A 14,740-nucleotide genomic window follows, 5' to 3' on the forward strand; every position below is an offset into this window, starting at 1 on the left:
GAGAAATCACGCTACGATCATAAAGGCGAAACGTGCTAATAAAAGCAACAACAACAAAGCGCAAGTCGCGCTTCCCAGCGGTAGGAAAAGCCCTAGGAGCTGCACTTGAACCCAGGTGGCGTGCCGCCGATCTCCTCCAGTTGATGAACCAGATGCGCAGATTCGGACGCAGAATGAGGCCAAGGCAAGCAACGGCCACGACCTCCGATGCACCGCGAGAAATCGGATAGCTGAAGTCAGAGTGCTAGTTAATGTCAAGAATTTCTCAACAGAAACTTAAGATTACGCTACTATCGTACCGATTATTTATATTTTTAATTTTAAATGTAACATTTTTTACCCATGAATGATCTGATTTAATGGGCTGAGCTTGGCCAATCCTATAGTTGGAGTTTTTGTTTTTGCTGTAACCTCAAGATTTGATATTATGACTAACTTAATGCGTACTTATTGCGCTTTTCAACTTTTGACGTGATTACCAGAAATAATTATGAATAATGTCAGTTACTCACCCACATTATCCCTATGGCACAAAACATATTTTTGCTCAAAATATATTGCTTAAATGTTCAACAGGAAATAGAGCTTGGGTTCGGCCATATGGTGCTCGTTTTTCAAATATATTCCAGCTGCATTTTAAATTTACAAACTGGGTGGACTTTTTTCTCTGTGCTGTTATGTTCAGCGGAGTCGTGCGACTTGAAACGCCCACGGCATCTGCAGAAGAACGGCTTCTGTTCTTCGGCGCCCGAATTCTTCTGCGCATTCTTCTCGCATTTCTTGGGTTGCTCTTCTGTTTTGGCTCCCAATATTCGCAATATTCGCGAAGGAGAGCAACTTAACCAATAACCAAGCGAAAGGAGGAGGAAAGGAGGAAAATGGCTGTTTCATTGAGTGGCGCACACAAACGCATTCGCAGTGCAATTAAAGGTGTACGCACTGTACGTGTTTCGAGTTCACTGTACCCGTTACCTTTCGCGCGTATTATTAACTCAAATATACGCGAAATATAACAACAAGAACCACTCGTACATCAAAAATGACTTAAAGCCCCGCCACACGTCAATGGAATAAATGCGTTCGGTGGACTGGAAAAAATAATTCAGTTCAAAATTACAATAAAATTAAACAAATTTAGCAAATATTTTTCCAAATAGTATTCATGAATCACTTGCACATCTATCGGCTCAATACTGGAATATTTAGCCAATCTGCACCCGATCTCTTTGTTTTTTTTGCAGTGTAATTGCACATATGCGCTGCGGTATTTACTTGTGCGTAAGTATTTGCGGCGATGGGACGACCGCTCCCTCGCCAAAAACGGAATAAAAACAATTTGTATCCTCGCGCTGCTCGCTCCATAAACAATGGAGAATGTTGCATCCGCCTTTGTTTTTGTTGCCAGCTTGTTGTTGGCGTTATAAAAGTGTCATTAACATGTCAACGGGTCGCCAAAGTTCGCCCAGTGTTTGCGGTGGGTGGTTGGTAGGTTGTTTGGGGGTGGGGTGGGGTGCGGTCGGTTATCCGCAAAACGAGCATGCAACTGGATTCGAAATGTTTGCGAACGACCACCAATTGTTTTGAGGGGCTGTGCTTATGCAAATGCCGCGTTTTTATTAATTTTAATCAGGAGGGAAATAAAAACCTTAAGCTCGCTGATGCAGAGCAAGAAACATTGGCGAACAAAAGATTTTTTTTAACCAATAGTCTAAAACAAACAAAAAAGGTTTGTTTCAAATCCGTAGGAATGTTTCAATCATATCGTCTTTAAAATTCTTTTCATGAGTCATTGAACGTATGACGAATTTAACTAAGTTTAATCATTTACAAAAAAATAATTAGTTTTTTTAGTATTTGGATATATGCTCTAATTTATTTACGGTGTACCCTTTCTCCCTTTTGTTGTCAAGCGCAAAAGTTAAACGGTAACCGGCCCAAAGTTCATTCCGCTCTCCCGCTCTCCGCCCACCCACTCCCACTCGGCCACCCCCACCCTCGCGTCTATTCCTCTCACACTCTCTCGCTCTCTCTCTCTTGCCAAAAACAACTTCCAGCAGCAAGGAATAACAACAACAATAAGAACAAGAACCACAGTGACAGAAACAGCGGGCAACAACAAAAACTATGTGACGCCAGAGCAGAAAAGTCAATGATCGGCTGGCGCTGGCTGGTTGTTGTTGTTGTTGCTGTTGTCATAATTAAACCCGACAAATAAAATTTGAAGAAAAAAAGTGGCCGACGCCGTCGCCAGGCTGAAATACAATAATACAACAATGAGACAACAATAAATTCTTCAATTAACATTCGCACAGGTAAAAGAGAGAGAGAGAGAGAGCGAGCCAGCGCGCAGAGAGCGTGACAAACCGAACTGTTAGTGCACGTGTGTGCATGTCCGCATGTGTGTGTGTGCCAGGATCATTTGCATTTTCGCAAGGTGTCGCATAAAGGCAACAGTAACAACAACAACAGAAAAACAAGAACAAATTTCGCTGCTGCAAAAAAGTGGGCACGTCGTGCATATTTTTGTGATCCCCTTTGTGGTTGTTGTTCTCGTTGCTGTTGTTGTTGCATAGATTAAAAATCAGCAAAACAAAATTTTGAACATTGGTGAGGGGGGGTTGAGATAGAGATACTTTGATAGGCAGTGCTGAGCGCTTCAGCTATTTTAAGGCTGAATATAACTTTATTTCTTATATAATTTCGGTGCCCAATATGGGATGATCTATGCTACCAGATGTTATATATAGTAAAATCACCTTATATATTCTTGTGCTTAAGATGATGATTAAGTTTTCAGTTTTATTTAACATGGGTTTCAAATTCGTTTTCGAGCCAGCGATTCGAAATCTATGATAAGGCGCTTGGTAGTATGCAATAGGTTTAAGCTTTTTTGTAGAACTAGTTCAAGAATTTACATTGGGTGAACAAGTAACTAACTCTTATCTTATAATTCAGATAAAAGAGGGACTAAGAAAACTTATTTATATAAGCAGACATGCATACAAAATGAAACAGTAGCTGTACTACTACTTATTACTAAAATTATCCTAAACTCCTGTTATCTGTTATCTGCATATTTGCCTAAGGTTAAATGTAACCGTTTCAACTATAAATATATTTTCAAACAAGTCAGCATGGCGATAATAAATCTAAATATTTCCCATAAAAAAGCTAAATAAATAGTGTGCGTTTCCAATTATGATTGAATAAGTCTGCATCTCTTGACCTGTTTGTTTTGCTCCTGAAAGGCTACCGCCTTCCGATCGCACTTGTTGTTGTCTTCCATGCCCCGCGGATGATGTTGTTGTTGTTGTGTGCGGTGCTGCTGCTGCGGCTGTTCTACATACTGTTATTGTAGTTGGAGCCACCGCCGCGTGCCAGCGGGGATTAGTCATAGTTGTGCGACGTCGACGGCGACGGCGACAGTCCGCAGTTCGCAGTGATCTATGGACGAGCGAACGGAGCGGATCGCCTAGTTCAGCAAATTGGCCCTAAATCGCATTAGAGGGTACGATAGGTGTCGGTAGGCAGAGGTGTTGGCGAAAATCAAACACTGGACCACCCCGCGCACAGGCGATTAGTCACAAAAAAAGAAGAAGAACGCAGGGAGAAAAGAGCGAAAGAGCCAAAATAAAACGCGCCTCGTAATAATTTGTTTCTTCGGCTCGTGTGTTATATTTTGTTTTTATTGTTTGGGTTTTCGCATTTAGTAGCCTTTCAGCGCAGTTTTTACCTGGTTTCGCGGCGCAGCGAGTAAAATATTGAAAGCCCCCAAAAACGAACGCGAAAAACGAAAACACAGTGATCGCGATTGCACTTCGGCTCGCGTCGGCCGCCTTCGGCTGTGCGCCTGTGTGCGTGCGCCTGTGTGTGAGCGCCTTTGAGCGCAGGTTTATCAAATTTTCATTTTGAGTTTTAATACACTTTCTACCGCGCTGCCGTGTGGACGTCTTGCCTCCCCAGTCAGTAGGTTCGGTCCTGGCTCTGAAAACCAAATAATTCGAATTGAACAACGCGAGTTGCGAGTTGGTGAATACGAACGTGCTGTGAAAGATTTAATTCGAAAAATAACAAAAGCAACTGGATGTCTGGCTAGCGAAAAAATAGCACTTACGTTTGTACATATGTGTGTCTAAAAAGAACATGCAGTGTCTGGTTTTTTCGATTCCGTCGCCTGTTTATGGCTAAATCACGTAATTTAATCCGTGTTTGTTTGCCCGATTCGGTGTTTGTTTACGCCTCGTTTACCGTTACCCGGCCACTTGTCCCGCACGTGCTGATCGGCAATCGCATATCGAAAATTGCCAATCGATCGGCGGACAATCGATCGCGAACCTAATAAAGCGCATTTCAAAAATATGCAAAGTGATGTAGCGGTTGAGTCATCAGCGTGAAATTGCCAGGAACTCAGTCGCAAGCAGCAAAACTTTCTGTGTAAATATCTGTGGAGATTTCGGGAGCTAAAACCAAAAGTCACTAGAGTCAATAAGGAAAAGTATTTAATACTACAAAAAACTACAGCCAAACTTGTTAACTTGTAAACTTGGAATGCAAATAATTGAAAAACCTAAAAATATACGTATGGTGAAACATTTCTTACAAATATTTTGAGACTAACTAGTGAATTTCTGACATAAAGTGCCTGCATTAATTAAGCCTTAATAATACTTAACCAACCCCCTCAATCCAAACCAATTGCCAAAAATTACATATAGCCAAACAAAAGCGTGTTACTAAGTTTCGTACAATTAAAATACATGTAGTAAGTGCGGCAAACAAAACAGAAGCAGCGATAAATCAAGCCAAAAATAAGTTCGCAAAAATAACAAAAGCAAGAAACAAACAAAGGAGAGCAGGAAATTGCAGCATCTTGTGATAAACGCTGACAATTTGTTGCCCGTTGAATGATTGCACTAAAGGCCACCGAGATGCAGCACAACAACAACGCACTGCAGCAGCAGCAGCAACTGCAGCATCAACTGCTGCAGCAACAGCAGCAGCAGCAGCAGCTACAGCAGCAGCTCAATTCGCCCGATAATAATTATATTTGGGCAAACGGGCACAATGCGAATATCAGCAGCAACAATGCGTTGTTGCAGCTGCAGCAGCAGCAGCAACTGCGTGCCGTCTCCTGGATAACCGATTGCAACAAGCAGCGCCACATTAACAACAATAACAGCATGAATGTCAATTTCAATCAGCACTTGACGCAACAGCAGCAGCAGCAACAACAGCAGCACCAACCGCAGTACATGCAACCCAATTGTAATTACAACAACTACACGCAACAGCAGCAGCATCTAGTGCCCGCAACAACATCCCAATCCAACAGCCACTTCTACCAGTGCCACCAGCAGCAGCAGCAGCAGCAATTCCTGGCGCCCACCACCACAACAGCAGCAGTGGTAGCAGCAGCAGCGCATCAGCAGCACCAGGCACACCAGGCGCAGCAGCAGCATCAGTCGCAGCAGCAGCAGCAGCATCAGCGGCAGGACTATGCATCCCTTCAGATGGGCAGACAAGTGAGTAGACTAGTTAAGTGCTTACGATAAAAGAGACTATTGCTTGTCTGATATTAGAGGGTATCTGATATTCGAGGCAGTCGAAGGGAGTAGTTTTATATGCGAAACCCTTTTCTAATCGATGCTCAGTAGTCTATAAATGGGTCTTTCTAAGCGACTTCCCTGTGCATTAGTAATCGGATTTGCGCTCAGTGTAGCATACAGTTACAAGTGCACAAGGCGGCATTATGATTGGCCAGCTCCCTCATCCCAGAGCTCATGATTTGTGGATGCTTTTGTTTTGCGGTTTGGTGGGCGGCGCTTCGCCCCAAGTTGAAGTGTTGCTCGCTTTTGTTTCCGTTGGATTTTCGCATGTTTTTTTAATTGCGCGCTAGTTGTGTGCGGTACTGGGAAATTCAGAGCTGGGAAAACTAGCCAAAATGGCGGCCAGGGGGCGTATACTTGATCTTGAGCTTTCGTTGCGCATACGACATGTGGAGCGGGGCGTTCGCCCAAAATTAAGCGCGCATACTTACTTTATCTGAAGTAAATATTTACTGCTCGCTGTGGCGTGGGAAAGCCACTCCCCAAAAAACACACACACAAAAAAAGGGGATAAGTAAATAAAACAAACAATAAAAAATACATTTCGCGTAATTTAATTTGTTTCAACTGCGAACAAAAACAAACTGGATCTCCGCATATACGTATATGTAATTTGCGAGTATATGTAGAGGCGATTTAAATAAATTTAAATTAAGGCGGCAGACAGTTACAGATTTAAGCGATCACAAAAGGGTTTATTTAACCTCTCGAAAGTGATGTTGACCTGTTCTCACCCCATTACAGCAAGAGCACGTTGGTGACATTTAATTTTAGCCCTTCGGAGTTTCAAGTGTATTTAAAGCAGCTAAAATCAGATCAATTAATACAATTATGTGGCTAAAGTCACGCAGTCACACTTTAGTTAATTTGCAACAGCTGTGCTTTATTTAAAGGTAAAACTATCTTAGAAATGCTTTTATTGTCTGCTAGGAAGTAGTAGGTACTGCTCTCTGTAAATCCACTCGAATATATTTGGGGCAAAGAGATAGCCAGACAAGTGTGAATTTTCGTGCTGTCAGGGGCACATTATCTTTTGGCAGAAAACCCCTTTGCTTGTCGCCTAATCTGGGCGATCGTCGTTGCTCTAGAGTCCCCGCACCTGATAGCGTCATGGGTAAAAATACGTCGGTGATGCATGCCCACATGTGTCCGAGTCGCGCCGGAAAGTCTACGCTTTTGCCTCGGAACACTACGCCACCAGAATACGACAACCTGAACCTGAGCACGGTGACAGCGAACGCACGCCGGAGCACCTTCCTCCAGATAAGCAGCCACTGGCAAAGTCACGAACCGTTGGCCAGGAAGTGCCAGCGCCGTAAACAGCCCCGGGTCCACGAGTCCGCGGGGCTAGCGGAGAAAGAGCACACACTCAGCTGGAAAGCGAAAGCGTAGAACGGAAATGCCAAGAGCCGACCACCCCAGACCGCATTCACGGGCTGATTTTCGCCACTTATCTTGGGGCCTCGTTGTGGGCCATGTTGTGGGGAGCCGCCATGACTAGGCCAAATAGATTCGCATTGGTTAGGCTCGCTATTTCCCTACGGGTCATACAGTTGCTTATCAATCAGGCCAATCAAACAATCAGCAAGATGCCAGCGACAAGCTGAATCATATTGGGTTGCGGGTTTTGATTAGGTATAGTTAATAGATCACAGCTCTACTTTATCTTAAGTGTATGAAATGCTGAGGTATGAGGTATACCATGAGTTCTCAAATCAATCGAATACACAATAAGAAACTCTAAGAAACTGCTGTCCCAACGGAATCATGAATAAATGTTTACCCTTGAAGTAGCTTTTTTAGGTCATTTGTGAAGATAAGCCGTTCCAAAATGCATATGCGTACATTCGCTGGCGAAACCCTTAATCGATTTCCAGGAAAATATGTGCTATGAATGTCGCAAGTGCTGGGGAAACTCTTAAGTCGACACTAAGCCCTTTGGAAATGGAAACTTTTATGTTGATTTTCGAGCTGTCCTTGAACTTGTGTTGTTGCTTTTTAATTCGTGCGGCAATTTGTGGCCTCTCTGTTTTGTTGTTATTAATTATTACAAAAACAATTAAGCGCTCGAAATTAACAACTTTAATTTGCAGTCGTTTAGGTTTTATTGTTGCCATATCTGTTATTATTCCGTATGCTTAATTTTTTAATGAGCGTCGCTCGATTTGTTTCTGCCTCGTTTCTGGCTGCAAAACGGTTCTACAACAAACTCATTAAGTTTTCTTAATCATTTAAGCTGCAGCTAGTTGGCCAACAGCCACGCCCCCCCGCCTCCCCACATTAAGCCCATTAGCGGACCCAACAATCAGCTGTTTTTGAGTGAAGGTCTCTTCGATTTCCAGCGCGATTGTTTTGGGACTTGTTTTCCAATCAATGGCTGGGAAAGTGTTTGTCCTTGAAATCCAATGCAAAAAAGCAAGCACTTTTCATTTGAAATTGCACGTGCACTTTTGTTGCAACGGAAATAGCTCTGCATATGATTAATACCTTATATAATACCCATATCCGAACCTTAAGTTCCCCTTTGTTTTAGAAAACCTGGAACTCTCTTGGCTTATTCATTCGATACCAAGAAATACGAACATTTTTCTGCGAACTCAGTGACTTACTGGCGAATCGATGACGTCGCTCCATGACGTGATCGAAACTTTAATCAATGTAAACAATATTCAAGCGATCATATCGCCAAGTAAATAATTAAGTATGAACTCAAGTTGTGTGGACTTAAATAAATCGAATGCCAGTCAAGCACTTGAAGTGAAATATACATATAATTATTCTGTAATATAATCTTTAAGATGCAAACACTGAATTGAGATCAGAGTGATTGGAAAAACAAATGTTTGCGGCCAATGTTTGAATGGTGAACGTATTTATACAAATCTTAAAATAAATTCATTGATTCATTGTACCACCTTATTGCTTATTCGCTCAAATGAAAACTGAAACACTTGGTATGTGGTGTTTTTTAAGTCTGTAACTCGCTCTAGTGATAAGCAGCACACTTTTTTTTAGCCGTTTCCGCTTCCGATTTCGAGCGGCACTTCCACTTCCCATAAAATATGAGCTAGAATTGTAACCTAATCGGAGTTGCCCCGTGAAGTCGCCTGGCAAATTGCAGCCACATTAGCATCGAGAAAAAGGCATTCAACCCCCAGCCTTGATACGAGTATATATCCCTCGTTGGAGGCCAGAATCGGGAATTCTGGATTGGGAAGTGCTAGGGCGTCGCCAGGCACTCAGACATGGCTTATCGGGCTCGTGCTGTGAACGGAGTCTCGGTCCAGGCCGAAGTTCCAGTCTCACTGCTCGCAGCTAATGAGCACAAAACATTTCGGCTACCTGGACACATCTCCTAATGGGCCTCGCATCGGACTCGGAATCGAAATCTGAATGGGAATGGCAATGCACTATGGGGCATTTGGCCTGTTTTTTTTACAAAAATTAATAACTCCTAAACTATGGGAGATATTTGGATGAATTTTTTTTTATGTGTTACATATGCCCCCAGGAATATTTTGGAAAAGTGGGCGTGCCCCCAACTCCGCCCCAATTTTTTATTTTTATTTTTTTTTTAATATTATATTTTTAAAGTTAATTTTTTATTTCAATATTGTATACAAATTCATAATCGTCTTCGTCTTTACAATCAATAGAGTCTGAAGAATCGGTGTCAGGTTCAAATTCGCCAGCTAACATTTGAAATTCAAATTTTGAATGACTTCTGGTGGAAGAGATAGTGGCTTATGTTTTCGAACGCGCCTCTTTATATTTATTGATGATATTATGGGATATTATTTATATTTGCCTTGGCTGGGTTCAAAAAAAGAATTTTAAGTATGTCTGCAAGATCCAGGAGGCCGCGCTTCCGTGCAGCTAGCATTGCAGCTTGACCCAAAAGACGTTCGTTGTGGTTCTGCGCCCATACGAGTTCATCTACTTGCTGTCTTCGGCCACTCAAACTTTTAAAATAATATTACGTTTTCGGGCATCCAGCTAATTGCCTTTCCTTTTTATTTTTCTCTTTTACCTTCAGGACTAGGTGTTCTTCTAACCACTTTGGAAAAACTTTCGAAAATTCATATATTTTTCGATTGCATTTTCTCCAATTTCGCAAAAGATTGACTGAAAACATTCGTTATTATTACTATTCGTTAATCATTCATTAAAGTCTAGCTTGCTATCAGAAAAATGCCCACTAATAAAAGTGCAAAAAGAATTTTCCTTTTGACGAACACCCTTTTGCTTGCGCCACACTTCCAGCAGGGCAGCATTGGCAATCGAGATGTTGTTCCCTAAAAAATGAAATTTCTCAAAAAACCGCAAAAAACGCACATAGAGACTACCTGATATGAGTTAGGAATTGAACACACTACAACATGGATATAAGCACATACTGAACAAATTTGAACAAATTTTTATAGCTCTATTCAAAGTTGAAATTTTTTTCTAACAGCTACATGTTGACACCACTTGCTAAATGTACAAATTGTTAGAAATAGACGCACACAATAAACAATATATTAATATATATACATAATACAAACCTGAATATTGATTATCTATTTCAAATTTTACTCTTTTACGATCTTCTTTTAAAATTTTAACACTTTGAAAGTTAAGCTAAATTTTGCGCGTTTTGCAGCCACCTGGTATATGCTCGCAACAGCCGACTTTAACAGCTGTTATTATAACAGTACACTGTTAAAATTACTTTTGCCGGCTAAAACATAATAGTCTAACGTATTTCCAATGTATTAATACTAAAATACTTCAATTTTGCATACTTGTGAAAAACACATTTTTGCAAAAAAAACAGGCCAAATGCCCCATAGTGCAATGGAAACGGATATTAATGCGTGTGCAGTGCACTTCTTCGGGCAGGCTAATAGACACATTTAGCATTTAGCACGCGTCCAAATGCATCTCGCAGATACTCGCACTCATTAACTGACCTCGATCGGCAAATGTCGGCACTGAAAGAAAATGTGGCAAAGAGATTCAAGTGGAAAGACCTTTCCTAGCTTGAAATATTATCATAACAACCACAAAAGCAGCAACAGTTGTTTAATTTCACCATATTTTGAAACATCGAAAAGAAGATCTGAAAAGAATATGATAATATTGAAGCGCCGATTTCTCCAGATTTGTGTAACTTTAGATGCTTTTCTCGACGTGCGGCACTTGCATTGGGCGCCAATTGGCGTTGGAATCGAAAATGGAAGGGGAATAAACACAGGTAACCTGTCCGCGTATCTCAGCCCCTGAAAGTCTCTGAATATCTGTGGACTGCGATTGCGGGCGGCCCACAACAGTTTCTCAGTTTCTCCAAATGCCGCTGTTTTGGTATTTATGCCCATGTATCCGTGGGTAAAAACCCCGATGAGTCATCGCCGTCATCCATTTCAGAGTGGCGATGCGTGCCGCGCCACTTTGGCATACATAACACACAAATCGGATTCAAAAGCAACAAAATCCAACATGTGCCCGCTCTCTTGAGTGTTTGCTTTTTGGTAGAGGGAGGGGAGAGGGGAGGTAGGCATCGAGAGAGAATGGAGAAACCAAAACAAAAACGTATCTTCAAGCGGAAAATGTCAACAAACGAGCTGCGCGCCAAATTGCCAGTTTGAGTGCATTCACATTGAGCTGAGTGGAAAGTGAATCGCACTCGAAATCGAGCTACTATCTATCTGAATCGAAAATCGCATGCGATAACCGCACGTCAGTCAACTTGTATCTGTATCTGTGAGATTGCTGCCTATCTCGCGCTCTCTCGTTGGCTCTCCCCCTTTTGCCGCATCATTCTGACAGTTATTCTGTGGTCCCCGCTTCACACCCATATTCGCCAGGGCCGCGAGAATCATGCGGAGCATACGAAAATCGCTCAGCCGGGTTTTTCCATGCGGTTTTGTGCGGTTTTATGGATTTTTCTGATTACCGATTGTTTTTCATTGCTTTTGCGCTGGTCAAGGAGATATTTTGGGAAGTGTGAAATTCCGTGACGGCTAACGGAAGTGTGGAATTATTTGAAAAGTCAACGTGCTAATTGGCATTATTAAAACGAAATTAAGTCAAGGGAGTTGCATGTGAAATGATTTCACTGAAGCAGGAAGTTTACATATCTAAGGAATAAAATAAAATAGTAGATGGTACAAAAGCTAAAACTATTAGATAAAAGTGGCCAAAATATTAAAAATCTTTGAATCTTTGAATAATTATTCTAATTATTAAGAGTAAAACTTCAAATATCTCTAGGTCTGCAACTGGTTCCGATTATTTCAATATCTTCTGCATCCCTGGCATCTACGCAACTTGAATTTCCAGGCTTGTCGCTTGTGTGCGTGTATCTGTGTGGGCCGCTCGCAGCGCGCGCGTTTGTGTGCGAGGCAATGGCCAAGACGTCACCCGTCTGTTCGCTGCAGTGGGAAAGAGAGAGGAGCGGATAGCGGGAGAGACAGAGGCAGAGGCAGCGGAATGGAGCGAGCGGTCGGTCTTTGCCGTCGCCAGTTGCCAGTTGTTCAGTTATTTTTCGCTTTTTGTTAAGGCAACTTATTGAAACGCGACTGCAGCAAACGGCAGCGGAAAGCCACGCGGCCGTCTCCCTCTCACTCTCGCTCTCGCTCGCGCCACTCTCTCTGTCTCTCTCTCTCACCCCCGTTAATCGGCCGCAGTCCATCAGTGCCACCCAACCGCCCCCGCCCCTACGCCCCACGCCCACTAGTGCTCTCCCGCTCGCACGCGCCGCGAGCCACGTTGGTTGGAGCGAGACAAAGAACCCCCGCCCCCGAAGGAAATCCAGCCAACTTGTTGTTGTTACACTTGATTGTTTAACACTTTCACAAGTGCAAAGCCAGAACATTCCCAACAAACCGTCGAAAAACTGCAAGACTATCGTGTGATATCTGCAATACAGCATCGCTTTTTCCCGCAGAGCGGTAGAAATCCGTGGATAATTACGAAATATTCAACCTTAAGTCGTTCAAAGTTCGATAAACAACGGTGTGTGGAGCGGGGCGTGGTTCGCCCGACTTTAATCTACAGAATTGACTGGAAAAGGCCAAAAAGGCGAAAAGAGAGTGTGTGTGTGTGCGCTCGTGTGCTGGTGTGCGATTGTGTGTGTGAGTGCCAGCTGCACATGTAAGTTTTGTTTATAATCGCCAACTGGAGAGCAGCAACAATGAAAGTCAAAGTGGAGCGCACATCGAAAAAGCCCGCCATCAGAAAGCCCGAGGGTCCGGATCCGGCGGAACAGGACAGGGTCAGGATGGTGCAGGACGACCCGGAGGACCAGGAGAACCAGGCGGTGGAGGAGGAGGAGCTGGACTTTCTGCCCGCCGATCTAAGCGCTGCGATATCGACGGCGACAACGAAAATAGCAACACCGACGCGCAATCTTATCGTAAGTGCGATACTCTATTTGTGTACCCTACATACGCGGGTATTATCAGCTGGAGAACGGGTTGACTTCACAACCTATGGTTTTCCAACTGGAAGAATCCATGAGTGGAACTGCTCTTTCAGTGCTTGAGTACTTCAGAAATAAACAAACTGGGTCGGGTACTTTCTTATAGCTCACATGCACCTTGGTAACTCGGTCATATGCAAAGATAATTTAGATAATAATCTAAAGAAACTTGGCCAATAAGCCCAAAATGAGTGTGGTACCAATAGTGAATGGTTGCCTTGAACTTCCTTAGCAGATAGTTGAATCGAGAGAATCTGAAAGGCATTGCTTAAACTCAAGTTTTAATAAAAGTTAAAAGGGTATTCGCGCTTCGTTGCCATCTGGTTTTATTGCTATTCACTCGGATTAATAAAGAGGAAGTGGGATGGCAGAGGATCGGTACGGTGGGGCGGTACAAACTGGTACTGCATAGAACGCAATAATTCCGTACTCCCCCCGGTTTCGGATCCGAATCTCAACATATCTCACAGAAAGCGGCTGAATGCTAAGGCCGACTTTGTCTGTGAGGCGAAAACATATAGAAAACGACACACATACGGGTCTGGAAACTTGTTTAAAAAATATATTGAACTTTTTGTTTTTTGTTGTTGCCGTGTATACTCGTCTGCCTTTTTTTATTATGATTATTCGCCGAATTGTGTGGTGCGCATTTTGTTGTAGCTTTCCATTGTTATTGTTGCCGCTGTCTCGTTTTGGGTTTTTATTTCGTATTTACTTTGTCGACATCTTTGGAATTTCAATTTACACTTTTGTTGTTGTTTCGCGCTGTCACTGTGCCGCTCTCTCACGCACACAAGGCAGTTAAATGGAAGAGGGGGAGAGATAGAGAGCCAGAGAGCGCGAGCAGCTCACACAGATACTTTTATCGCATGCGAGAGAGGCGAAGTGAGTGGGAGAGCGCGGCGAGTGCGAGTGAGTGAGTGGGTTATTGTGCATTCCCTCGTTGCACTTGATTCGTAGTCGCAGCCAAGGTTGCCCTCTTTGCATTTGTTTTTCTATTTTTCCACTATCTCTCTGTTTCTAATTCGTTTGGTTTTCGGATACTCCCCTCACCATCCATCGCCATCCCCTTTGTATCTCGTATCTGTCAGATATTTGCACCCTGCATCTGTTTCTTTTTTGGCGTAGGTGCGGTCTTTATTGCTGCCCGATTCTCGTTCGCAACACGTGCATCGCCAATTTCATATTGCTGCAATGTGGCCAATAAGCCAAGAAACCGCTCGGAGGTCAAGGCTTCCGCTTCCGTTTCTAATTGGATTCCACTTGGGACTGCGGCAAGCTATGAAATACTGGATAGCATATCTATCTGAAATATGCATTTGCCGCATTTCGGTGTGATTTTGAATTAAACATGGACGAAGTTTATTGATGACATAAATATTTTATTTTATTAGCAATGATGCCTAGCACTCAGCACCCTTTCGGCTGCCCGAAGAATTCAAAGGGAAATCTTGCATGCGAAAATAGACTTGTCTTCTGTTCGGCACGCAAATCCCCCGGCTAATACCAGACTTGACAAGCGACATATACCGCCTCCTATATCTTTCCACCCCGATTTCCCACTCGGCTGACATTCGAAATTATGCTGCAGTTGATTTCGCCATAGAATTAAATCCAATGCCAAGGTCAAGTGGCACTCAGATGCTCCGGCTCACCCCCGCTCCTCCCC

At 43.0% G+C, this 14,740-nt stretch overlaps 1 protein-coding gene across 2 annotated transcripts in view; it reads left to right on the forward strand.

Annotated features, from left to right (window-relative positions):
- Positions 1 to 3,948: 3,948 nt before the first annotated feature.
- LOC117145748 (transcription factor kayak) overlaps positions 3,949 to 14,740 on the forward strand; it is a 29,132-nt gene continuing 18,340 nt past the window's right edge. The window contains exon 1 of one of the 2 annotated variants that reach the window (XM_033311511.1): positions 3,949 to 5,522. In XM_033311511.1, coding sequence (XP_033167402.1) covers positions 4,905 to 5,522 — 618 coding nt within the window. In that variant the 5' untranslated portion in view covers positions 3,949 to 4,904. Of the gene's footprint in view, positions 5,523 to 12,126; positions 13,006 to 14,740 lie in introns of those variants that run through there. The other variant, XM_033311512.1, reaches the window with a different exon arrangement.

This window comes from Drosophila mauritiana, chromosome 3R (assembly GCF_004382145.1).
Source record: "Drosophila mauritiana strain mau12 chromosome 3R, ASM438214v1, whole genome shotgun sequence".
In the NCBI taxonomy this organism is placed as follows: Eukaryota; Metazoa; Arthropoda; class Insecta; order Diptera; family Drosophilidae; genus Drosophila; species Drosophila mauritiana.